Here is a 27336-nt window from a genome sequence, read left to right on the forward strand (position 1 = left end):
GATGTAAACTCAGCTATTGTGTCAGTGTGTTAGATAAATCAGGTGACAATGTGATTTCTTTTTGTCATTTGTGAACAAATGACAAATAGTATGTAGATCATATATCTTTGCAATACCAGGAGTAAATCATTATGTCTCTAATAGCGTTGTTTCAGCAAACTGAAACCTTCTCTATCACCACTGTGCAAGCTTTTAAAACCTTGAGCACCCCAAATATAATAATTGCTGCACATGAGGCCAGTAGATGAGACCACTGGCATGACAGGAATGCAAAGAAATGGGTACAATAGCATTATTAATATATTAGAAGATAAAAGAGAATGCAAATAAGAAATGTTTTAAGGTGTAAAATATATAGTCGATAAGAAGTTATTTTGAATATATCTAACTTTCTGTTGCTCGTATAGTTCATATTTTCCCGATGGGAGAATCTGAAGGTAGATAATTTGGGATATGATACAATACATTCCTTTTGGCTTCTGTATGGTTTCCTTTACTCGTAAGCATTTTAATGACTTTTTCCTCACCCAATAAGCAGATCGTTACTGCTGGGCCATGAACATTTCTTTTAATACAGTTTTGATTTTGAAAGCTGGTAGTGTATATTGGCTAAGACCAACAAATTCTCAGCCCATGGACTTCAGAAACACAAAAGATAGCCCCTAGTATGAATTGAATTTATTTTAACAGCCATAGGAAATCTTGTATGACATGGTGATCACAGGTGTTGTATTGCTGATCCTGTCGTATATAATGAGCCTCAGAAGATTTACATAGTCTAATACTAGGAAATGTTGCACTGGGATAAGATTCTTCTAAATAACCTTGGCAGTAATGGGAAACTATTGAGTTTCGTGCATCTACCATCAGCTTATCAATTGGTCTTGAGCAATTCCCCATTCTTTCAGAAATTTGCAGATAATAGCTTATGAGAAAATGTATGATGCCAAAACAGTGGAGTTTGCCTGGTTCTGTCAAGCCAGTGTTATAAACGTACACAAACCGTAACTAGCAACATAGGCTAAGTTTGCAATGCTCATAAGCACAGCCAGTTTATCTCTCAGTACTCTAACTGGGAGAAATGTGAATTCCCTTGCCACCCACATAGACATACCAAAGGTTTTCAGCTATGGCTTTGGAATTTTAACAGTACTGTCATTATTACAAGGTTATGGGAAGAAGCGCTTTCCTTTTGTGTATAACCATTGAGACTTGGAGAGAAGAATGGGAAGACTAAGTGACTTGTCCCATTCTTGACATAGTTGGTCACTGTTAAAATTGTTAGTGACTGCAGAATTTAAAAACCCAACCTGGATTTGTTACCAGAAAATAAGCATCAGCAAGCACTGTCTGCCAACTCCTTAATTTGATTTAATGTCTGTCTGTTCTAACAATCTCACTAGGTGGTACTAGTCAGTTTCTCAGTTCTGGTCAGTGATGATCTTGATTTATCCTGGAGTAGATTCTTAATGTTTGTCTTGCTGTTTCAGAACTATGGCACAGATCAAAAGTCAAGATATAAATATTGGTTCTTCTTTAACTTCCAGTGTTCTGTCCCTATAGCAGAAATTTCCAATGGGATAGCAACATGCAGGAGAAACATGTTAGAAGTAGACTCATTCAAGTGTGGCAAGACCAAGGAAGACACAAAAATGATTCTTGTGCTGCAAAGTTATCCAGGAATCTGAAACTGCCTTGAATCCCCTTTCTGTAATACGATTAACCAAAGCAGATCCTGTAGTTGTCTTTGAAGTGCGGCAGTGGGCTTAACATGGGTAACAAATTATCTCCCTTCCCACAACTAAGTCTTAAAATGCTGTTTTCAGGAACACAACCACAGAGCATTCACTTCAATGAAAGGGGACAGATACAGGACCAGGCAATTTCCTTGTCCATTGTGCAAATCTTCACACTGAACGATGTGCAGCAGCTTTCAACTTGTAGAGATCTATCTTTCTGCCTCTGGCAATAGACAGAGAATTTTTTCTTAAATGTTGTTTTGCCGAGGCAGCCACCTTTTGGCAATCTCAACCATATATAATATACATTACATATATACAGCATCATGTTAGAAAAGCGCTTTTTGTTGCCAATTCTTCCATTTTCTGACAAAGGGGGTGCTTTCTCAATTTTTTTTTCTCTGCTCCCAATTTAAGGAAAAAAGTCTGGGTTTCTAAGAATATTTTGATATTCTAAGAAACAGGAAGCAGACACCTTGCCCTTTTGCATCAAGCTGGCTAAATGGTTCAGTTGCCCTCCCCACCTACTGAAACAAGCCAAAGGGGCTTGACTCAAGATGTTTTGTCCACCCAAAATCTCCTTCATAGACATTTTTAAGATTTATGAGAATAGTCTGCTGCTGTCTCAGCTGGGACTATGAGCAGGGCTAGGCTCTGTACTGTCGCTCACCAGACACTCGTTGGATTTTAGGCTAGCTAAAGACTTGCAGCTAGGCAGAGAGGCCAAAGATCCACAGAGGCCCAACATTGATGGAGTTGGGTCCTTTCCTGCAGAGAGAAGAAGAGAGGGAGGGGTTTAAAATGAGCGTAGAGCACCTCTGAGAATATGGCTGGCCTATATTCCAACAAGGGGTACAGCTAGATTAAAAACTAAAACTTTCCCTGTGTGTTGAATTTCTACTTTGGCTTAAAAATTAAATCTATTGATAACTTTTGAAGAGTCTGAGGCTGTACATGGCAGGCACTTAGTGCCACCTTCAATAATTCGTTAATTATTAATAACTCCTTAATAAAAGTTCATTAACTTTATTGAAAGATTAAAAATTTAGAGCTTAATTCAAAAATCAGCAGTTGTAACTTGAAAAATTAATTACACGATTGTTTTAGAGAGAGAGAGAGACAGAAGGCTGGCATTGCATAAGATGAATGTCCATATTACTTGAATAGTATCCCTAAAAAGAAGATTGAGAATACAGAACAGAATTATGATACTGCAAAGAAGCCTGTCTTCTGTATGTTATTGTCATGAATGTGCCTCTTGATTGAGAAAAGACACATTTCAAGACAAAATACAAATAATGGTGAATAATTTCACCTTAGCATCAATTTGAAGCTACTAAATGCTATGTCCAATGTTTTGTTCCTGAACATCAACTTAAAATGATTCTAATATCTTAATAATTCAAACAATAAAAATAATTGTTTAAAGCATAAAATATAAAAGGCTACTGAATTCTAATAAATTCAGGGTAGTTTGAACAGAATTACATAATATATATTGAAAGGTCAACTGGAACAAGGCAAGCCCAGAGGGAGATGGAACAACAAAACCTATTTTTGCTTTATTTCTAGTTGTGAAGTCACTGAAAGCTCTGCAAACAATGCTTAATGCGAAATAGAATTTATGGTTTGTGAGGAATCAATTACTGGAACTATTTATTTCTTGAAACTAATAATTGTTTTGCATACATTATGCAGAAAACAGGAAGTGTGATTTCGTAGTCTCAGCTTGATTTGAGCCAAGACCAAGAATCTGTTTTTTCTGTAACATATTTGCCTTGGAAAATATTAATTATGGGACTCTAAATTTTTCCAGAATTGTCTTATCAGGGAGATGGGTGGCCTATAAATTTAATAAATGTTCTCTGTGAGAGCTAGAATTCACATATGTGGAAGGAAAAAGAAAATGTGAAGGCCAAAGGGCATGACAAGCTGTGGCATGTCTTTTTTTTTTTTTTTAAAAATCCGATCCGAGTATAAGCCGGATTTTTAAAAAAAAATCCGATCCGAGTATAAGCCGAGGTCCCCAATTTTACCCCCAAAAACTGGGGTAAACTGGGGACTCGAGTATAAGCCGAGGGTGGGAAATGAGGCAGCTACCGGTCGGGGAAACCCTCCCTCCCTCAGCCGAGAAGGCTGGCGGCTCCCCCGCCCTGCCCTCTCACTGCACCGGCAGGGCTTCCCCGCGCTAATGCAAAAGCCCGCCAAGTTTGCGCCATCCGGTATAATGTGAAAAAAAGAAGAAAAAAAAACTCGAGTATAAGCCGTATATACTCGAGTATAAGCCGAGGGGACGTTTTTCAGCACAAAAAACGTGCTGAAAAACTCGGCTTATACTCGAGTATATACGGTAAGTCATTTTGGGATTAACACTAAACCACAGATGGTTGAGCAGGACAATATGGTTGGGTTCGGAAAACATTAAGCCAAATGAAATCACACAAGGGCTTTGAGTGATGTTCAACTCTAATCACAGATATTTCCCAAAAATATGCAAACTCTTACCCAGTGGCCCCCAAGGTTCCCCTTCATGTTTCCCTTCCCCCATCCGTTGTGAATCAGAACTCAAGCTTATTTCTGTGGAGAGTTGATCTGTGCTCATGAAGCTGTGCCTGGAAAAAAGAAAAAAAAAAAAGAATTGGGAGACATTTCTGAATTAAATCCCAAAATGTGTACATATCTAGTGCGGTATTCTGATGATAACTGTTGAGATCTGCCAGCTCCTCTGTCCTACCTAGAGATAGTGAGTGGCTACAAACCACTGCTTTGTTTGAAAGTGACCATCTATCAAGAAAAAAAAAAGGAAGGTGAATGTCGGAGGGCATCCTGGAAGCATCTTTCACTTCGATTTTTTTAATTTTTTTGCAATGGGTGGTTTATAATTGACTTTGATCATGCCCATCACATGAGCCATGTTTAAAGGGCTCATAACTTGGTCTCATAATTCCGAAGGCACCCCTGCCAAAACTTGATATAGGAAGACTTAAGCAGGCTACCAGAAAAATATCCCATGGCTATATGATGCTGATGTGTACAGGAGGCACATCTTAAAACATGTAGCTACTGAAATCAGATAGCTAGACTGTTTTTCAGGCACACTTTAGGGACTGACTGACCATACAACTATGGTTTGTAATTGCCCACCTCTGTGGCAGGATTGCCAAAAGAAACCTGTTTCCATGGATAAAATGTTTCCTAGATAATGAAGACGCACTCTAAATTAGGTGGTGGCCTTAATCCTTTTCCAAGAACATCAATGTTTGATGCTTTTATTCTGAAAAAGAATCAATTTTCTGGTTCTCTTTAAAAACAGATTGGCTATTTTAGTAAGACAAATTGAAACCAGAGAAAAGTTGACCTAGAGTGAGCAAATAGAGAATTAGATGTGGAACAAAGGCAGGCAATATTTTAATGGAAAGATGGGGCATGTGAAGAGCTGTGATAAGCAAGTTAGTGATGAAAATGGAAACTGGGAAAAATATTAAATTATTTCCCATGAATTTTAAACTTACTGAAAAGTGTAAAACTTATTTCTTGTCTTGAAATGGAGGAAACATGTACGACAGATTTTCAGCAATTGTGGTGAGGATGCAAGAGATTAGAGAAAAGGTTACATCTTTTAGGCACACACTCACCTCCTGAATATCTTGGCTTCTGCATGGCTTTCATTACCATTCAGTGTACCCAAAGAGGGCCACTGGTTCACCAAGGGTGCAGACATCTCCTTGGAGAGTTGGACGAACTGGCTGTTGTCTGAAGGGATGAGGCCCGTCCTGAGGGCAGAGCAGGAGGAGGGAAATCTGATTGAGGAGGAGGGAATGCAACCTGTCATCTCAAAGCAAGGAACCAGAGAAAAATACTGTCTGTCCTCCCACTTTTTTTTTTTAATTTACATTTATATCCCGCCCTTCTCTGAAGACTCAGGGCGGTTTACAGTGTGTAAGGCAATTGACTCAGAATCTAGTATTAACAAACCTTATAGGACATAGGACTCATAGGACAAAGGGAAATGGATTCCATTTGGGCCTATTTATTACTGGCAAGGAGAGTATATGGGGTTGGATCTTACTTACAGCTGCTCTTGCAGTTCCAGGATGATCCCTTCCAATTCCCGTTTCTCTAACTGATTCTGCACCTTCACCTCTTCCAGCCTTAACTTCAGGCGTTTGTTCTCTGCCTCCAGATCCTTGAGTTGTGACTCTCTCAACCGAACTAGCTCTTCTAGATAGCCCTGGGACACAGCAAATGAGGGGGAAAGGGAGAAAAATGAATTCCTATGCAGTAATACAATCAAATTGCCAAAAAATTAATGGATTATTGGAGTAAACTGCAAAAACAGCCAACAGGCAAGAATGTTTAAAAATGACTCTTGTCCATGAATTGCTAACCTCTTTTTTAGACTACTGATTTAATAACCTTCAAAAGTTTTATCAGGACTGAACTCTCTAGCATACCAAAATTAGTAGTAATAAATCAATAAACCAACAGATGGCTAAAAATTTAGCAAGTATAAACCTTTAGAAAGCAAATTTAAAAATATTGCACCAAAATATATGTTTTCTACACCAGGTAATCCTTAAAAAAGACATTTCAAAGTTTAGGTGACCACAATGCAGAAGATGTGTTCCCAGTGTTTTGGGGGTTTTTTTTGACAAAGGGAAGCATAAAAGAAGGACTTCTAAGGGATTTCTTTAGCATGTAGTCCAAAGTTGCGTATCTTTGGTACATAGCAATAGGAGCTGATTTAAATGATTTAAAGTGTGGCAAAAAGTATTTTGTGGAGTTAATCAAAAGCCTTCCCTAACCTGTTGTTCCTTGGATGTATTTCTTGAAGAAGAGGAGGAAACCAAACATATATTAAGAATTGTCTGTCTGGTAAAATAATCAATAAACTTTAATTAACTCCTGACTTAGTTACAGATTCTGAACAGATAACTATGTTAACCTATTGCAAAATTTCCTGTAGGTAATCTGGTGACTTCCAATTATACTGGGCTATAATTTTTATGTCACCAAACACTGCCCATAATCCAATACATTTGAAGTCATCAGTTTAGAAGAACCCCAGAATCTGATTTTCCTCAATGAGAAGTTTCTTCCCCAATAAAATACCACCCTAACAGCAAAAATTTTCCATATGGTAATCCCTCTCCATGTCTACTCTGCATCTATTAGCTCTTTTCCATGGAAGTTTTATTTAGATCTCTTAGCCCCTCCTGGAAAATCTTCCTTTGATTTTTTTTTTAAACTTCAAACGGCTGATTTTAGAAGTCCTGTGGAGCACAGGAGGGGCTCCTTTGTCAGTTTCCTCTCTCTGAGGCTGGAGCACTATTTCTAAATCTCGCTCCAATCTCAGATGTGCAACCTTGAACATTTCCATGCCTTCTGAGACATTTTGCTTTTATGCCCGGTGTAGATTTGACTCTCAGAGCCCTATGCTCATGCTTGAACTCCAGGTACCTTTTGTGCATAGACGATGCGAAACTTCTGCTCTATCTTGCGCCATTTAATGTACCAGCTGTCTTCTGCAGTCACTAATGGTAAGTAAGGATGGTCAGGAGAGCTCTCTTCACTGGTACTGCTTTCCAGGCTGTGCCGGTCCTCTTCATCACTTAGGTAATCATAACTAGAGAGATTGAAGTTTACTGCAAAAAAGCGACTGAAATGGGATGCACGATTTAATGCTAGAGTCTTCCATTTCCTTTCAAGTTTACAGACAGCAGAGCTATATTTTAGTGATCCTAATAAGAATGGCTTGAGGGGTTTCTACAGGTTTTTTTCAATGAATGCCATGTACCTGTCCGACATAGATATAGCTAATCATTTTAAGTCCAAAGAATACCATTCTGAAAACTTCCATTTAAAAAAAAAATTAGCCTACAAAAAGAATGTTAAGGCATTCTGTTCTACCTGTTCTGCTATTTATTTATCTTCATGGGAACGGTTATTTTTGTTAATATGCAGGGGCATTCATAATTTAAGATGACATTCATAATGTCATCTTATGCAAATTTATGATCAGAAGGGATATAATTAATTTTGACACCTCAGTACCTTCTCTAATGATGATGATGATGATGACCCAATCTGTATTACATGTGGAACCAGTTTAGAATGTGTTCTTACTTTTTTTATATATGGGAGACTCCCCTTTAAATTAAACATGCCTATCTTCAACTCTGAACAATCAAGTTTATATTTCTAGCCCTGGAGAACCTTCTGCCATCCAGCTCTGTAGCCTAATCCTAATGACACAAGGCAACATTAGGAAAACCCATTACCTCTGTGTAAACTTCAGATATGGAGTATAGTCGATAACCACTGGTGTCTTACCATCCATAATTTCCCCTTTGAGGCAAAAACTGTAAAACAAATCAATATTGGATTTAATTATTTAAAGATCCCTCTCTCTGGAGTACCTACCATAGATAGTTTAGGGCAGTATCACAGTTCTAACATCAGTTGGGCACACGCATCACCACAATATTGTTTATTTGATTTTATGTGCAAAGGCAATCAAATGTAGTTCTTTCAATAGGTACGTCATGGAAAATACAATGCTTACCCAGAGTAACAGTGCTTATCCAGACAAAAATGTTTATTTTTGAGGGCATCAATGTACCTGAAGTCTATAGCACTGAGGCCAATCAGCATTCCTGTAAGGACAGTCGATTCTTCTCGCAGCATTATTGCTCCATCGTCATAAAATCTCCTACAGAGGGAGAGGTGAGGAGAGTCATTCTTGATTAAATAGGTGTAAATGTGGAAAAAGATATTATTATTATTATTATTAGTTATTATTATTTATTAGATTTTTATACCGCCCTTCTCCCGAAGGACTCAGGGCGGTTCACAGCCAATATAAAACAATGACAATTTACAACTAAAACAGAGATTTAAAAATTTATTATATAATTGGCAAAAATTTAAAATATTTAGACCTAAAAACCCCTAAAATTTATATTAAATATAAATTAAAATTCAATCCCTATTAAAATATTAAAATTTAAAATTTAAGCCAGTCCCGCGCGAATAAACAAATACGTCTTCAGCTCGCGGCAAAAGGTCCGGAGGTCAGGCAATTGACGCAAACTAGGGGGAAGTTCGTTCCAGAGGGTAGGAGCACCCACAGAGAAGGACCTTCCCCTGGGGGCCGCCAGCCGACATTGCTTGGCGGACGGCACCCTGAAAAGTCCCTCTCTGTGTGAGCGTACGGGTCGGTGGGAGGCGTGGGGTAACAGTAGGCGGTCCCGTAAGTACCCTGGCCCTAAGCCATGGAGCGCTTCAAAGGTAGTAACCAAAACCTTAAAGTGCACCCGAAAGACCACAGGCAGCCAGTGCAGCCTGAGCAGGAGTGGTGTTACATGGGAGCCGCGTGCGGCTCCCTCTATCACCCGCGCATTCTGAACTAACTGGAGCCTCCGGGTGCACTTCAAGGGGAGCCCCATGTAGAGAGCATTGCAATAATCCAAGCGAAAGGTGACAAGAGCGTGAGTGACCGTGCATAAGACATCCCGGTCAAGGAAGGGGCGCAACTGGCAGACCAGGCGGACCTGGTAAAAAGCTCTCCTGGAGACAGCCGTCAAATGATCTTCAAACGACAGCCGTCCATCCAGGAGAACACCCAAGTTGCACACCCTTTCCATTGGGGCCAGTGACTCACCCCCAACAATCAGCTGTGGCTGCAACTGACTGTACCGGGATGCCGGCATCCACAGCCACTCCGTCTTGGAGGGATTGAGCTTGAGCCTGTTTCTCCCCCATCCAGACCCGTACGACTTCCAGGCACCGGGACAGTACTTCGACAGCTTCGTTGGGGTGGCCCGGGGTGGAAAAGTACAGCTGCATATCGTCAGCATACAGATGGTACCTCACCCCAAAGCCACTGATGATCTCGCCCAGCGGCTTCATATAGATGTTGAACAGGAGAGGCGAGAGAATCGACCCCTGCGGCACCCCACAAGTAAGGCGCCTCGCGGTCAATCTCTGCCCCCCCTGTCAACACCGTCTGCGACCGGTCAGAGAGATAGGAGGAGAACCACCAATAAACGGTGCCTCCCACTCCCAAACTCCCCAACCAGTGCAGCAAGATACCATGGTCGATGGTATCAAAAGCCGCTGAGAGATCTAACAGGACCAGGGCAGAGGAACAACCCCTGTCTCTGGCCCTCCAGAGATCATCCACCAACGTGACCAAAGCTGTCTCCGTACTATATCAGGGCCGGAAGCCGGACTGGAACGGGTCTAGATAGACAGATTCATCCAGGTATTGGGGTAACTGACATGCCACCACATTCTCTACAACCTTCGCAACAAAGTGAAGGTTGGAGACCTGACGATAATTTCCCAAAATAGCTGGGTCCAGGGAAGGCTTCTTGAGGAGGGGTCTCACCACCACCTCTTTCAAGGAGGCAGGGAAGACCCCTTCCAACAAGGAGGCATTAATGATCCCCCGGAGCCAGCCTCATGTCACCTCCTGTGTGGCCAGCACCAATCAGGAGGGGCACAGGTCCAGTAAACATGTGGTGGCGTGCAACCTCCCCAACAACCTGTCCACGTCCTCGAGAGCCACAGGGTCAAACTCATCCCAAACAATTTCGACAAGACGAGTCTCCGCCCTCTCACCTGGATCATCCCAATTTTGGTCCAAACCATCCCGTAGCTGAACGATTTTATCGTATAGATAACCACTAAACTCCTCGGCGCGTCCCTGTAAGGGGTCATCCCGCACCTCCTGATGAAGGAGAGAGTGGGTCACCCGAAACAGGGCGGCCGGGCGGTTATCTGCCGACACAATGAGGGAGGAAACATAACGCTTCGTCTCCCTCAATGCCACTAGGTAGGTCTTAGGGTAAGACCTAACTAGTGTCCGGTCAGCTTCGGAATGGCTGGACCTCCAGGTACTCTCTAGGCGTCTTCTCCGGCGTTTCTTCTCCCTCAGCCCCTCAGAAAACCAAGGGGCCGGTTGAGATCTACACCGGGTCAGAGGCCGCAAAGGCACGAAACGGTCTAAAGCCCCAGCCGTGGCCTGTTCCCAAGCCACAACTAGTTCTTCCGCCGTGCCGTGGGCCAGATCCTCAGGGAATGGCCCAAGCTCCGTCAGGAACCTCTCAGGGTCCATCAGGCACCTGGGACGGAACCAGCGTGTTGGTCCCATCTCCCTGCGGTGGTGGGTAGCGGTCCGAAAGTCCAAGCGAAGGAGGAAATGATCTGACCATGACACTGGCTCTGTTACTAAATCTCCTAACTCCAGATATGATCCCATATCTCCCACCATGCTATTACAGGTAGTCTTCAATTTATGACTACAACTGAGCCCAACCTTTTTGCTGCTAAGTGTGACAGATGTTAAGTGGATTTTGGCCCATTTTATGACCTTTCTTGCCTCAGGGGTTGTGAGTCACTGCAGTTGTTAAATTAGCAACATGGTTGTTAAGTGAATATGGCTTCCCCATTGACTTTGCTTGTCGGAAGTCTGCAAAAGGGGTTCACATGACCCCAGGACACTGCAACCGTCATAAAGTTGAGTCAGTTGCCAAACATCTGAATTTTGATCATGTAAGTATGTGGATGCTGCAGTGATTATAAGTGTAAAAAATGGACATACAGTAAGTCACTTTTTCCAGTGCCTTTGTAATTTTGAGAGGTCATTAACTGAAGTGTTGTAAGTCAAAGACTATCTGTATTATAAATATGGGGGGAAAAAAGGTACATTTACATACTTCTCCTTTAGAGTAGAAAGGAATATACACAATGTATATAGACAGATACTATAAGGTCATCCCATGTCAAAACTATTTATAAAATATTGCTTTACTGAAATGATGCCTCCACCAGTGGTGGGTTTCAAAAGTTTTTACTCCCAGTTCTGTGGGTGTGGCCTGGTGAGCGTGGCCTGGGGGCGTGACAGGGGAAGAATACTGTAAAATCTCCATTCCGTCCCCACTCTGGGGGGAGGTTACTGCAAAATCCCCATTTCCTCCCGATCAGCTGGGACTCAGGAGGCAGAGAATAGATGGGGGCGTGGCCAGTCAGAATTTTTACTACCGGTCCTCCGAAATACTCAAAACTTCTCCAGAACTGGTCAGAACCTGCTGAAACCCACCTCTGGCCTCCACCCTTCTTTCCACAGGAAACAACTCTTGCTTGCTTTAACCCAAGCCACATAAGCCCAGTACTTTAAATTTCAAGAAAAACATATGGGGACGATTTTGGTTCCCAGACACATTCTTAAAAATTAAGGCAAAGGCAGATTCTTTCCTCTGCAACCTGCCAAAACTGGGTAGGAGCTTCTGGGTAGGAGCAAGAGAGGTTTACAGGCTTATTGGCAGTGGTGGGATTCAGCCAGTTCTCACCACTTCGGGAGAACCGGTTGTTAACTTTTTGAGCAGTTTGGTGAACTGGTTGTTGGAAGAAATCATTAGGGCAGAGAACTGGTTGTTAAATTACTTGAATCCCACCACTGCTTACTGCCCTCTTCAAGTCCAGCCCCACTAGATAGGATCAAGGTACCTCTAAACCAGGGGTGTCAAACTGGCAGCCCGCAGGCCAGATGTATCACGTGCAAGCCATGCCCACCCCGGTTCCACAAAGGAAAAAAAATGTCACAATACATCATGTGATGTCACATGACATGATCGAGTTTGACACCCATGCTCTAAGCCATCCAGAAATTCTGATGTATATAACACCTTTAGGCCCAAACAAATCCACTTAGTCAACGGTTTGAACTTAAGACACTTTTGCTTCATACAGCCAAAGCATTAGGCACATACACTTTCTCTGTATATGATGTTAGGATCAAGCAACTCAAAAACTGGGCTAGGGCCAAATATTACACCATAAGAGTCTCTTGCCCATTTAGGCTTAGAATTTAAGATACATAGATTTCCAGAAAGAGTTGAGAGTAATTGTCTTGCACCTGCAGAATACAAGTTCATTTATGACTACTATATATTGCAGACGAAAAACAACAGAAGAGTCATTATATAGGGAGTACAAGATTTCCAAACTGGAGTCTACTTTTTGAGATTCTGAAATATCTAATTACATGCATGTAACTTTACAACTGTATTTATACTTATGAGCTCGGGACAGTTTTTTCCTTCCTCTTTGATAGGAAGGCCTACATGAGCTCCTCCGTATAGTTGTAATTTTGGTTGGGAAAGTAACTAAGGAGTTGGGCTGCAGACCTACTTGATCAGATGAAAATGGAGCAAAGGAAAAGGGGGTGACTATTTGGTGGAAGTGCAGATGTTCTTACCTGGTTGTTCTAGTATCCCGAAGTGCTGTTGCAATATACTCAGACATGCGCTTCTCCATCAGGGCCACACGAATCCATGCCCGGCCCTAAAACAGAAAGTTTGCTAGTACAGGCAGCACTACAAAAATTGTTCATTGTAAATGCACAGGGACTAACTCAACACAAGATTCTGACCAATGCTGAAAAAGATTTATATCTAATTCAACCTGAATCTGTACACAAAGTAAAGATAGCTAGGAAAAATCTAAGGAAAGCTGGATGACAGCCAAGTGAAAGTTCCTATTGTGACATTAAGTAACTTAAACCACTGCTGTTTCCTAATACGTACCTTTTTTAAAGTCAGTATGTCTCACCCTCTCCAAAGTTTTTGCCTTAGAGATAGTCCTCAACTCATGACCATTTGTTTAATGGCTATTGAAAGTTACGACGGTACTGAACGATGTGAGTTACAACCAATCCTCATACATACTCACAGTCAACATCTTCACAGTTACATGATCAAAATTTGGGCACTTGGCAACTTGCACACATGTACACACACACACACACACACTGGTATCAGTGTCCTGAAGTTATATGATTGCCATTTACGACATTCCTGGGAGGGTGGTGGGCGTTCTGACAAACGAAGTCAATGGTGGAAGCCAGATTCCCTTAACAACCACAGCAAAAGTGATCATAAAAACTCACTTAATGACCATATTGCTTAGCAGTGGAAATTTTGGTCCCAGTTGTCATAAATCATTGTAACTTTTCTGTTTTTATGGAACTGACTTTCTGACAAGTTATATTTAAAGCAATAGGTCAGTGATGGCTAACCTTTTCCGTACTGAATGCCCAAAGTCTGCAATGTGTATGTGAATGCACATGCATGCAGCCAAACCCCTAAAATGCAATGATTGTGCGGCCCCGTGCATGGGCCCCACCCACCTGCACCCCACCCCACGTGGATGCAAGGGCCTGCGCCCTGCCCCATGTGCATGCGTGGCAGAGACCCAAAGACCAGTTGGCTGGCGAGAGATGCATGCATGTGCAGCAGACCTGAACTGGGGCGATGGCTCATGTGCCCACAAAGAGGGCGCTGTGTGCCACCTCTGGCACGCATGCCATAGGTTCGCCATCACTGCAATAGGTTCTCCTCTTCTCTCTCTCTCCTCCTCCTACCCAGTTTTTTCTCAAATGGACCTGCAGCCAGAGAAAGAAATTTCAGAAAGCCATGGCCCCTCTCCATCATTTCCCCAGAATGCTGATATGCAGGCTGACTGCACAATGAAGCCAGCTGACCTCTCTCCCTCTGGAATTTGGTTTCACAGAATTAAGTCCCTTTAAGCTAAAAGTTTTGGAAAGACGACGAAGAAGAAGAAGATGGAAATCCAGCACTTGATCTCACTTCATGCCCACTCAGAAATAAGACTAAGAATAAATAGAATTGCGGGGGGAAAAAGAGATAATATCTCTCCATTCTCAGCCACCTACTGTTTTAGCAGGGAATGTAGGAAAAGAGAACAAATGGGTTCCTCTTTCTTGATCTGGTGATTTTCAAAAGTTTTTGGTGGGCCTTTTGTTCTCTTCCCACATGCTATGCCTGATGTGTGGGGCCAGGAGGCTCTGCAACATACAAACAGGCCCTTTTATCTTTCTTTTCTTGAGTTGCAGTAAAGCCAACATGTTTACCCCTCATACCTCAGTGTTGGCTAAGGAAGGGAACAAAGAGACTCAATTTACCCCATTTAAAAAATTTCCCCAAGGCTATTGTGGTGGTGGGGATGGGAGTGGCATTTATGTGCCTATCAACAACAGTAAAAACACCCACAAGGTGGATGCCCAATTAAGCCCCTACCACTGTGGTGTTTTGATCATGGGTATGGGATGAAAATCATTATGTTGACTTTTCCTACCTCCCAGCATATGTTTATGAGCAGGTGTGGGCTTCAAAAATTTTATCAAGGGGTTCTTTGCCCAGTTGCTAGGTGGGCGTGGCCATGGGGTCATGGCCTAGTTGGCCTCCTGCACCATGGCACAATGGATGGGTGAGTTTTTGCCCTCCCCGGGCTCTGGAGGCTTTCCTTGAGCCTCCAGGAAGGTGAAAACAGCCTCCCCAGGCTCTGGAGGCTCTTTCCCGAATTTCTGGTAGGCCCTATTTTCACCCTTCCTGTGCCCTGCACTTACCAGCATCCAAAACAGGCCGGGTGGGGAGTCCTGGGAGGGGCAGAGTGGAGTGGGCAGGGCCAGCCAGGAGTGGGATTTGAGGGTTCTCTGAATTGCACGGAATCTTAGCTAGAGGTCCTCCCAAACCCCTGAAAACCCCCAGCAGCCCACCCCTGTTTATGAGCGTCAGTGTGCCATCCAAGGGGATCCCCTAGGCAGAAATCTCAATTATGACAGAACATTTAGGCCTTAACTTTTTATGTCCATTTTCTTACAACAAGACATTGTAGCTCTGCCAGAAATAAATATAAATGACAAAGAACCCATGCAAGGTTCTAATGTTTGCCATACTATTTCTGCCTTGGCTGGAAGCAGATTCTTCATCAGTTCTCCACATCAAAACAACAAGTTAATCCCACAGTATAGATGTCAATCTTAGAGATGCTCACCACATCTCTGTTTCCAGATGAAATGTATGTCCAAATCAATGACTCATAGGAATCTGAAGCCATGATTTTCAACAAGGAGAGATAATTCACACAAAGTGGTGTTTCTGTTGGCCATAAGTAGCCAACAGAAACATACATAAACTCAGGAAACTACCTGAATAAACTCAAAGGTAGTTGATAAGTCACTATAGACATAACAGACATATTCAAATACAGCAATGAATTATTAAAATTAATTTAAAAATATTTTTATATCTCCCTTTGATTTGAAAAGTGAGCTGCTTAACTCTCAATCTTAAACTTAATTGGTAATCAAGAGTGAGCAATTCTACCATTGAAGTTTGCATTTAGTAATAATAGTGAGCATCAAATAAATGTGGTGGAAAATTAAGTAAGAGATAAAAGCTTTTCATAAGTCATCCATTGGGAAGCAGAACAGTCCAAATTAATTAAAGACAAAACCTCATTGACCTGATTTTTACCTGTTTTTTAAAGATTCTTCCCAGCTATCTTTATCCTATAATGCAGATTCACATCAAAAGCAGGTATATCAAATACTGTGGACAACAGTATTCCTTTCTAAATGTTTGATTATAGCTATGTTTCAGACAGAAAATTACCACAAACTGAACACTGTCAAATGATTAAGAAAGGTAGGACTAATATCAAACATAACACAAGAGAAGGTAATGTGTCCAACTTTAGAAAGAAATTAGAATACTTTTTCTGTTTGAGTATTTCCATTAACCATGTAGTTCTTTCAATTTTGTGAAACACAATGTATACCAACAATGTCAACTATCAAATTTTGCACCATCCTGGAGCAATGTAAATGCTTGAGTTTTTAAAAACCATTTTTAAAGCTCTTATTACTTTTCTTCCTGCTTCTGCTATCTGCATATATAGTCAGATGCACAGCTGCAGGGAAGGTAAGATGGTTTAAGGGCAAGTCCAAAGAATTTTGTCAAGTGAGGTAAAAGTCAAGATGCTTTCCAACACCATCCCACATATAGAAATAAACTGGCAATTGACTAGCAACCTCCATGGTATCAAAAGACAATGTGTTAGGAGGTAGGGCAGGCTGTATAGCATGAACAGCTCTGTTTTCACACACCTGGCTGTCATTCACAGCCCCCAGCATCCAGTGGCGAATTAAGGCTCACTGGTGCCCTAAGCAATGACAAATCTTGGTACCCCCCTCCTTTGTACATACTATACAGATAAAGCCAAGCTTAGGCTACATAAAACTTTGTGGTGCCCCCTTTGGGCCTGGTGCCCTAAGCATGTGCTTAGTCTGCTTAATGGTTAATACACCACTGCCAGTATCTATCTCCTGAAGTGGCCACTTAGCTATATGTAATGTCGGCCCAACAGGGCTTCCCTCAGTCCCTGAGATCTTCTGACCTTAGCTCTGGAGGAGCTTATGTTTTCCATGTTTTCAATACTACTGACGCAGTTATTTGGGACTTTGTTGCATGCCAGGCGGATGTAATCCCAGAAGCCACGTTGTCCATCAGAGCTAAACCAACTGGCAGGACCTAGGAGGAAGCAGGGAGGGAAGGAGGGGAAAGACTTGTAGTGTAGTGCAGACAATACTGATCAATAATGAATGGCTGTCTATTAGCTGCTACTTGCTAAGGAGTCTAATCTTAAATCTATAATAGACGCACATTAACATTTTTATGTATATACATTGCTTCTTCATCCCTAGTGTATTAAAACTTTTTATATCTAGTCAATGACCAATATAAAGTACTTTGACCAACTTCCTTTATCAAAGTTCACCAGAAAACAGGTTTTCACCAGAAAACTCTATTGGTAGATCTCAGGGTGGTATTGAAATATAGCTATCAGCTATAACAGGAATCACAAAACAATTCCATTCTTTGCTAAAAATAATAATAATACAGCACATATATAGTATCATAATAGTTTGGGATGAATGGGAGTGGAATTCTGTATGAATGTCAAAATCAGATGTACTTAATTCTAATTATATATCAGCTATTATTTAGAAGGTGAATTTTGAAATTGCATCAGAAAAATACCATCAGTCCCACATCCATTTTTATACTTTATACTGCCTGTCATATCTTGGGAAGACCCAGGGAAGAGAAAGAGGACAAGGCAGATGATAACTTTCATAGAAGCCTCCTCAGACATTATCCTTTTCTCATTTTTACACGGGGATCCCACAACCAACTGCCTTTGCAGAAAGAAGTGTATAGAACAGTTTTAGTTCTTTAAAAATAAATACAAATATTTGTTTTTATTTGCATGTAAGTATTTATTTCCTGCCTTTATTTTGTACAATTCAGGATAGAGTATACAAAGTTACCCAACCAGCTTTCTTACCTGTAGGGGGCAAGATTTCAGCCTTTTAGTTTCTAGTTCAGCATCTTATTCAAAGAGTTGTGTCTTGGGAAGACACAAATAACACAAATAGCCTGTTTGCTTAGGCTCTAAAATACTTGTTGAAGCCCTAAAACAGTGATGGCTAACCTTTTGGCCATTGCGTGGCCAAAGCAAGGGGAGCATGTGGGGGGGGTCATGCACATGCATGCCCACACCCACAATTCAATGCACACCCCCCCGCACATGACCCCCCTCCCCACGCTCCCCCCACTTTTGGGACACGATGGCACGGTGAGCCCGGTGGGTCCGTTTTTCACCCTTCTCAGGTTCCAAAGGCTTTCTAGGAGCCTGGGGAGGACAAAAAATGGGCTTTTCCCATTTTCCCAGAGGCCCTTTAGAGGCTGGAAACAGCCTGTTTTCTGACTTTCGGTGGGCCCAGAAGGCCCAAAAATCGGCTGGCACGCGCATGCGCTCTGGAGCTGAGGCAGGGCAATGCTTACTTGCCCACCGATATGACTCCATATGCCACCTGTGGCACGCCTAAGATAACAAAATTTCTTGGTTATTCCTAATGGTGATCAATATATGGTCAATAAATATCAATATATGACACAGAGCTATAAATGGACTTAACTTTTGGTTTGATTCAGAAGGGTTTTATTTATATTTTTAGACCCTTCCATCCATCCATCTGATTCAATGTTTATTTCTTGACAATCACCATTTCTTAACATAATTTCTTTTGTCTTTAAGAAAGCAATAATTCTTACAGATTGGATTGATAAGAGTGACCCTGAAGCAAACAGGGTTAGCTGCTTACCAATCAGAAGGGTAAAATACTATATTACACTGAGACATCCCTAGTTTATAATTTATGCTGAGTTATGGGGGATATGCAGATCAACCACTGTTTTATCAAACCATTGTTTTTTAAAGATAGACATTTCAGTTTAGATATATTAACATCAGTGGGACTTCTATTAAAAAATCATTCTATGATTCTATTCTATATGGTGGGGGGTTGCATCCAAACTTATGTTGGATACATAAGGAATCTAAAAGGGGATTCCTCTATTTTTATCTCAACAATTTGCAGGCATCAGTCATGCATAGGCTAAGCAGCCATGCATGAGTTCATAATCATAGGCAGTTTTTGCTTAGCTCCACATAATAAATTTGCAGTGATGCAGATTAGCACCACTTCCATCATCCTCCTCATCCACAAGATAACGTTTATTTGACCTACCATGATCCCCTTTGAAGCGATGGCTGAGTATATGCTCTAAAATTGCGGCAAAGTTGACAAACTCTTCGGATGAGTCATCGATGGGTTCTATCATATATTTTTCCAATAAAGTATTCACAGAGAATCTGCAATTGAATGAAAAAAGGAAACAGAATTTAAATAGAAATTCTGTTTAAACGGAATTTCCTTAAAAGGAAAAAGAAGCCAAATCACCAGATACAGCTTTTCTCATATTTGTAAAATATGAGCATAAGACAAAGTTCTTCCTTTTCCACAATGGACTCAGCCTTTGCTCATAAAGTAGCAGCAGAAAGCTCGGGCTCAGCCTCAGCGAGGTAGCTTCTGACACTCATTATAGCCTGTTGTTCCCATGCTCCTTGCTCAGCAAATACAGCTTTTAGAAACATTTTTGCCTTCCTTGCCAAACCTGACTCTTCCTTAATTCAGGACAGAGAAAGCCAATAACAACAGCCTTTTCTTCATATATGGAACTTTATATCCATATCTTAATAACACTGTTATTGAGGGCTTAAATGCTCTGCCTTCAAACGTTTGACATTAATTTTCCCTACATGTTTCAGAGTTAACAGATAATTATTTCAAAGCCCATTGGTACCTTGTCACTGCATGGACAATCCTAGAGTCCATCAAGGACCACAATATAAAGCTGTCTGATGATCAGGTACTGTAAAGGAACATCAGTCATGTCTTCCACCATCAGAATTCTGTGATGAAATGTAGGTTTTGCATTTAAAAAATATCTGCTTTAATCACTGGTCATAAAAAATCCTGCTATTTAGGAAATAAAGAGCTTGAGAGTTCTATTGAGGATTCTGGGAGCAGAAGTGTTCAAATTTGTGAAAGATAACTTGACCTACATAAGCACATGGGGTGGGAGGAAGAGAGATCAATGGGTCAGGCTTCAGGTACCAGAAGTTCATCCCTTCCCAAATTGGAATAATTTATCCTTAACAGATGACCAATCTAAACTTTCTTATATTTATATGCTGCTTTGCTTCTCCTCCTGTAAAATGAGGGCAATTTAGATTAACTCAACTTTTACCTGTCTTTATTTGGAACAAACATAACAATGATCATTTAAATGTGTTCTGGTACACGTTTTTAATTACTGAGTTTCTTGCAAATGTTTCAATAGTGCGGCTATTAAATAGGCAAGTGAACAAACACATGGCAGATTTTTATTCTAAGCAGCTTTGGGAAAATTATTGAACGGATTATTTGTTAAACCCAGTAATGACTTTAAGCAGCAGTGCATTAAGGAATACTTAAAACTTTCTGGCATAAATCTGATGAGACTTATAGCTATATCTCTAACCAGATTTACACAAAAGTAAGTATATCAATACTTCTTAAGTGCTCTGTTGCAAACTAATATTGGCTGATTGATATCATATACAAATTAAATTGTAAATAGCTTCTGAGAGTAGCTGTTGCATTTCCGTATGATCCACTTCTCTGGCCATAATTCCTTCTGAGTGTTGCTGGGTAAGAGCGTAGCATCTGTGATTGGATTGGTCCCTCTTAAAAAAATTACTCATCCTCAGAAGAGGCTGCCAATGGCATCTCTGCATGAATCACCTCTCCAGGCTGGCTTCCCACTAATTAGAAAACTTTTCCATATCACTGAATGATAGTAGTTACAATTCTGTTAGGGCAGATCATTTCTATTTCTCGATATGTTAAAAGTAAATTCTTTTAAATGCAAAGTGAAGTATGTGTACAAATAGCTCACATAAAGAATTCCTCAGCTTTCAGGAGTCTGAGAAACAGCTTTTACTCAGTGTTTCACTGTTCACATTTTACAACTTCTACTGTTGTAATTAAAGTATTTTGATGTATTTTGCTTCTGTTTGCATCTCAAACTGCATATGCTTATACAACACTAAATGCATTATGTAATTAATTAAACATTATAGTCTGTAAACAAATTTTGCAGCTACCTACCTAAGTATTCAAGTATGAATTAAAAAATCAAGCTTAGGTTGTAGACTGTTCATCAAAAGTTCACACAAAATAATGTGAATATCAGAAAAAAAATCAGATCTCTGTAAACCAAAGATGAACTCATAATGCTATAATGCATTTTGTCATTAAATATGCACCTGAAATTTGCCAGTTCTGTCTAATAAAGGCTAATATCAATTGATAATCCCAAAATTTTTGGAAAGCTGAACATTCTTTTTGATTTTTACATCTTTAATTATTCCTTGGATTCAATTTGGCTGCTAACTTGATCTCTTTATTGGCTAAAAATCTAATATAAACATTTTAGTTCAGGACAGCTTGAAAGGAGCAGGTGTGTACAACAGTATGTCTGAAAAATCCATGGCAATTAATAAGAGTTGGCAATTAATAAGAATCTATCTATCTATCTATCTATCTATCTATCTATCTATCTATCTATCTATCTATCTATCATCTATCTATCTATCTATCTATCTATCTATCTATCTATCTATCTATCTATCTATCTATCTATCTATAGAATCGTTCAGCTTCGTGATGGCTTGGATCATGATTGCGATGATTCAGCCGAGGTGGCAGAGACTCGTCTTGTTGAGGTTATTTGGGATGAATTTGATTCTGTGGCTCTCGAGGACGTGGACAGATTGCTGGGGAGGTTGCATGCAACTACGTGTTTACTGGACCCGTGCCCTTCCTGGTTAGTACTGGCTGCTCAGGAAGTGACACGAGGCTGGCTCCAGGGGATTATAAATGCTTCTTTGGCTGAAGGGGCTTTCCCCACCGCCTTGAAGGAGGCGGTGGTGAGACCCCTCCTGAAGAAGCCTTCCCTGGACCCAGCTATTTTGGGTAATTATCGTCCAGTCTCCAACCTTCGCTTTTTAGCGAAGGTTGTAGAGAGTGTGGTTGCATGGCAGCTTCCCCGGCACCTGGAGGAAGCTGTCTATCTAGACCCGTTCCAGTCCGGCTTCCGACCCAGTTACAGCACGGAGACGGCTTTGGTCGCGTTGGTGGATGACCTCTGGAGGGCCAGGGACAGGGGTTGCTCCTCTGCCTTGGTCCTATTAGATCTCTCAGCGGCTTTTGATACCATCGACCATGGTATCTTGCTGCGCCGGTTGGAGGGGTTGGGAGTGGGAGGCACCGTTTATCGGTGGTTCTCCTCCTATCTCTCCGACCGGTCGCAGACGGTGTTGACAGGGGGGCAGAGGTCCTCGAGGTGCCTCACTTGTGGGGTACCTCAGGGGTCGATTCTCTCGCCTACCCTGTTCAACATCTACATGAAGCAGCTGGGTGAGGTCATCAGTGGTTTCGGGGTGAGTTATCATCTTTACGCTGATGATACTCAGCTGTACTTTTCCACCCCGGACCACCCCAACGAAGCGGTCGAAGTGCTGTCCCAATGCCTGGAAGCCGTACGGCTCTGGATGGGGAGAAACAGACTCAAGCTCAATCCCTCCAAGACGGAGTGGCTGTGGATGCCGGCACCCCGGTACAGTCAGCTGCATCCGCAGCTGACTGTTGAAGCAGTTAGTGGCCCCAAAGGAGGTGGTTCGCAACTTGGGTGTCCTCCTGGATGGTCGGCTGTCCTTTGATGAACATCTGGCGGCCGTCACCAGGAGGGCCTTTACCAAGTTCGCTTGGTTCGCCAGTTCGTCCTTCCTTGACCGGGATGCCTTATGCACGGTCACTCACGCTCTGGTTACGTCTCGGCTGGATTATTGCAATGCTCTCTACATGGGGCTGCCCTTGAGGTGCACCCGGAGGCTGCAGTTAGTCCAGAATGCAGCTGCGCGAGTGGTAATGGGAGCCGCTCGTGGCTCCCACGTAACACCACTGCTCCGTAGTCTGCACTGGCTTCCTGTAGTCTTTCGGGTGCGCTTCAAGATCCTGGTTACCACCTTTAAAGCACTCCATGGCTTAGGACCCGGGTACTTACGAGACCGCCTGCTGTTACCTTATGCCTCCCATCGACCCGTACGCTCTCACAGAGAGGGCCTTCTCAGGGTGCCGTCTGCCAAACAATGTCGGCTGGCGGCCCCCAGGAGTAGGGCCTTCTCTGTGGGAGCACCAACACTCTGGAACGAACTCCCCCCTGGCTTACGTCAACTGCCTGATCTTCGGACCTTTCGTCGTGAGCTTAAAACATATTTATTCATTCAAGCAGGACTGGCATAAATAGTTGATTTTAAATTGGGGTTTTAATAATATTTTAAATTTTTAAATGTTTTAATTATTGGCCGTATAGTAATAGTTCATTTTAAATTCTTTTAATTGTATATATTCTGTGTTTTTATTCTGGCTGTACACCGCCCTGAGTCCTTCGGGAGAAGGGCGGTATAGAAATTTAATAAAATAAATATCTATCTATCTATCTATCTATCTATCTATCTATCTATCTATCTATCTATTTATCTATCTATCAAGACTCCTAATTCAATCTTTTATTTTTTTTGAAAAAATAAAAGCAATATAAACAATTACTTGATCTACTTCACTTCCTGTGATGCATTTGGCATTAAACCCATTCCCTTGCTATTTGCTTTTCTGCTTGTTTTGCAACTTAATCATTTTGTGTTTTTGTATTGGCTTTTCATGCTTTCCTATCTATGCTGTGGCTGCAATCCCTGAAAAAATATTCCTGAAAGTCCCATAAAAACATGGCATTGAAGCTACTTGAAAATATCTATCTATCTATCTATCTATCTATTTATCTATCTATCAAGACTCCTGATTCAATCTTTTATTTTTTTTGAAAAAATAAAAGCAATATAAACAATTACTTGATCTACTTCACTTCCTGTGATGCATTTGGCATTAAACCCATTCCCTTGCTATTTGCTTTTCTGCTTGTTTTGCAACTTAATCATTTTGTGTTTTTGTATTGGCTTTTCATGCTTTCCTATCTATGCTGTGGCTGCAATCCCTGAAAAAATATTCCTGAAAGTCCCATAAAAACATGGCATTGAAGCTACTTGAAAATATGATTTAAGTGATTCAAAATAAGCATCAGAGCTGTTAAACCTTTAAAATGACCTGCTTTGCATTATATGGAAGCACATGTGAAGCATCTATTTTCGTATTAAAGAAGCTGCATCTTCTTCCAGGCTGACATGAAATGATTTGCACAGCCCAGACAGCAATGAGTATTTTTATCCATCTCTAAACCTCTACATTCTGTAAGCTATTTGAAGACTGAAAATAATAACACCAGAATTATCTGACCAATTTCTCTTTAAAAGTCAATGTTCTCATTCTTCAGATAGCAGCTATTTAGATGCTCTTAGAAAAATGGTGATAGTGATATCCATCTACTCCTAGGCACTCAGAATATATACTATTACCATATCCAAGTAGGTGAAGCATAATACTGTAATTTATCTTCAATGGTTAGGCTGAATTTGCTCAGAGAGTACCTTTCAGAATGTTGCCGAATGTTATCACTCGAGTATTTATCAAGTTTCTTAACATATACACCTATTTTTAAAAGTAAAATGAAGAGAAGGATGAATAGTGTTAATGAGTATCACAATTTCTCATTCCTTAATGCAGCATTAAAAATGTAGCCCAGTGAAAAATGAACCAATTGCCTTTTCACAGAATTGACTCCCAAAGGTAGAGAAAAAATAATTAGCACATGTTCAAGATTCTCCAGAAAGCCTGCCCACCTCCCCACTTCGTATGTCAATATTCTTTCTGTGGTATTTTTGTTATCAAGTACATCTGTCATGTGCACATATAGAGAGGGTATACATAAGACTAGCCTTATGTGTAACTAGCTAGAAGATGGTCTTATTTGAGTTCAATGGGATGATGGCCAATATAAATATTTGCTGATAATGTCTGGATCTTATCTGTCAAGATTACCTACTCTTTACTCCTTCTTCTAACTTATGTAAGCACATATAGTGCTTAATTTCTATAAAATTAAGAAAAAGAAAATAGCAGAAAAGGCTTGTCTACAGAAATGCTTCCTGTAGATTTTTTCTTTTTCGGTGGAAACAATGAATGTATTTAAAAACAGTGTGAATAGTATTGATTTACATCCATCTCCCAGAGTTTTTTTCTTCCTCCTAAGTTTAAAAGCACTGCTTATTGATATTTGCTTGTCTAAGAAGGATAGATCATGATTTATACTTTAGTCAACAATTGTGCTGGCTGGAAATATTAGAAAGACAATAGACTGGAAAAAGCTGTTCTCATCACTTTAGCTCCCCATTCTCTTATCTTCTCCACCCCAGCTCCTTTTGGAAAGTTAGAATGATCAACATTGCACCCAACTTTCCAAAAACAAAAGAATAATTGTGATTTTTTAAAAAACATTCAATCCTAAAAATAAGTCCGTTAAGGTGAAGAGTACATCTCCCTTCACTTCATTGGAAAAAACAAAAAGTACAGAATCTCATGGTCATCTTGTTGAATAAAACAAGATGACCATCAATTCTGCCCAGTCCCAGGAAGGAAGAGACATGAAAGTTTGGTTGGCTCCAAGCTAGGATTATCCACATTTATTTGTCTTTCTGAGCAGTTGACTTTGACAGACAAGCAGAGGTCACCTAGTCTCTGGTGTCAGATATATGAGTTCATCCTAACAGAAGAGGCCCATTTTCTCTTCTGCTTTTATTTCCCAAACTGTTTCTTCTATTGTCATTATTTTAAGCAAGTCTATCTCAATAAAAACATTAACCTTCCAACAAAAGCTGCACCATTTCTCCATGTTTTAACAATGCTATTTTTATATAGGTTGAGGAAACTAGAAACTAAAGGCAGTCCTTCTACTTTTTGCTCAGTGCCATTGTTGGAAAATGGAGATTGTTGCCATAGCAGCTGCCCGCTGGTCCTCCTTTTCTCCCGCTGTCCCTTCTACTGCTCTACAGTGATGTCACTTCCCAGATCTCATATCTCCCTAAATGGATGTCTATAGCATTCTTCTGTCAATATTGTTTCCAAGAGAGTGCTTTCCTTTCTTTGAGAAAAAGAATGGGAAGGAAGGGAAGGGATTCTAATATTGAAAGGGCTCCCTGTGACTTTCTGTTTCCTATTTCTTGCATCTTCATGGGATTCAATTCTAAAGGACAGCAATTTACTATAACAACTAAGAATTACAGATAGTCTTTCTCTTGCCTCCCAGAATTTCCCCCTTGCACTGGAGCTGCAATTTCAGCTGCCAATCTGAAACTGTCTCAGCTAACTGATCAGTTTGTGAATGAAAATAAGGATTTCAAGGCTGAAAATAGCTAGCATTAGGGTAAGGTCAATATGGTACATTCCTTAGGTCTACTGGCCATGTGAGAAAATCTCCTAGGTTGTTAGAATCTACTCTAATTTAATTAAGGATACATTTCTGGAAATCACAATTACTTTGAGCTTCAAATCCATAAATTGATATGCTGAAAACTTGATCCTGCGAACATAATGGAGGATGTGCTGGATGGAATCTCACATCATTCCCAATTAGCATGTCCATTGATTATGCTGAGTGGAGTGATGAATAGTGTGGCCCATCTTCTCCCTTGGGACTCTACACCACTGTTTTTTTTGTGTGTGTGTCCCCCCCCTTTTTTTAACTTTCAATTTGCTTGTCTGCCCAACTTAGTCTGCCCTCCTAGATCTCTTGAATTCCAATCTCCCTGATTGTTTTTTTCATCACTCAATATAGTATTTTTGCCTTTCAACTTTTTTTACCTCTGCCCCCAAAGCACTGCATATTCGTACCATACTACCTGTGTGAAATGCATGTGAAACATTGTGTAAGTTTAGCCATTTTCAGACTTTTTCTTTTTTTAAAAAATGTTTAAACATAAAATTAAAATATTGAGCAATGGCACCTTTCATTTCCACCTTGCCCACTAATCTGGCCTTCCTCCCACCTTTATCTTGGGGAACCTGCCTAAGAGTGAATACTCTTTTATTCAGTCTGCTTCCATCCCTCTCCCCTACCCCCACAATGAAAGAGTCTCTTACCTGCAGACTGTAATCAGATTTTTCCTTTCTACTGAGATGTTCCGGGAAGAGGTTTTCTTGGAGGACAACCCCAGCGCCATAGTGGACCGGATACAATGTGATTCCATCCAGGGGAAAGATGCTCTCAATAGCCCTGGTGGTGTCACTGCTACCTCCTCCTCTTCTTCCTCTTCCTCCTCCTCCCCACCC

At 41.0% G+C, this 27336-nt stretch overlaps 1 protein-coding gene across 1 annotated transcript; it reads right to left on the reverse strand.

Annotated features, from left to right (window-relative positions):
* Positions 1-2226: 2226 nt before the first annotated feature.
* Positions 2227-27336, reverse strand: RUNDC3A (RUN domain containing 3A). Its single transcript, XM_058180256.1, has 11 exons — positions 27148-27336; positions 19201-19325; positions 17004-17137; positions 13003-13088; positions 8362-8451; positions 8021-8101; positions 7200-7365; positions 5813-5970; positions 5375-5539; positions 4245-4351; positions 2227-2507 (listed from the first exon to the last, which is right to left on the reverse strand). The coding sequence occupies exons 1-11, from the start codon at positions 27252-27254 to the stop codon at positions 2365-2367; spliced, it is 1362 nt and encodes a 453-aa protein (XP_058036239.1). The 5' UTR covers positions 27255-27336; the 3' UTR covers positions 2227-2364.

Source organism: Ahaetulla prasina, chromosome 4, assembly GCF_028640845.1.
Source record: "Ahaetulla prasina isolate Xishuangbanna chromosome 4, ASM2864084v1, whole genome shotgun sequence".
Classification (NCBI taxonomy): Eukaryota; Metazoa; Chordata; class Lepidosauria; order Squamata; family Colubridae; genus Ahaetulla; species Ahaetulla prasina.

Bases quoted from the DNA above. Each gene is read 5' to 3' on its own strand.
- RUNDC3A (XM_058180256.1), bottom strand. From the start codon at position 27,254: ATGGAATCACATTGTATCCGGTCCACTATGGCGCTGGGGTTGTCCTCC. The intron at 13,089-17,003 runs GTCAGAAGATCT...TTTCTGTTTTAG, and splicing joins TAAGCTCCTCCAGAGCTAAG to GGCCGGGCATGGATTCGTGT. The intron at 4,352-5,374 runs GTGAGTGTGTGC...TCTTTTTTCCAG, and splicing joins GAAGCCAAGATATTCAGGAG to GCACAGCTTCATGAGCACAG.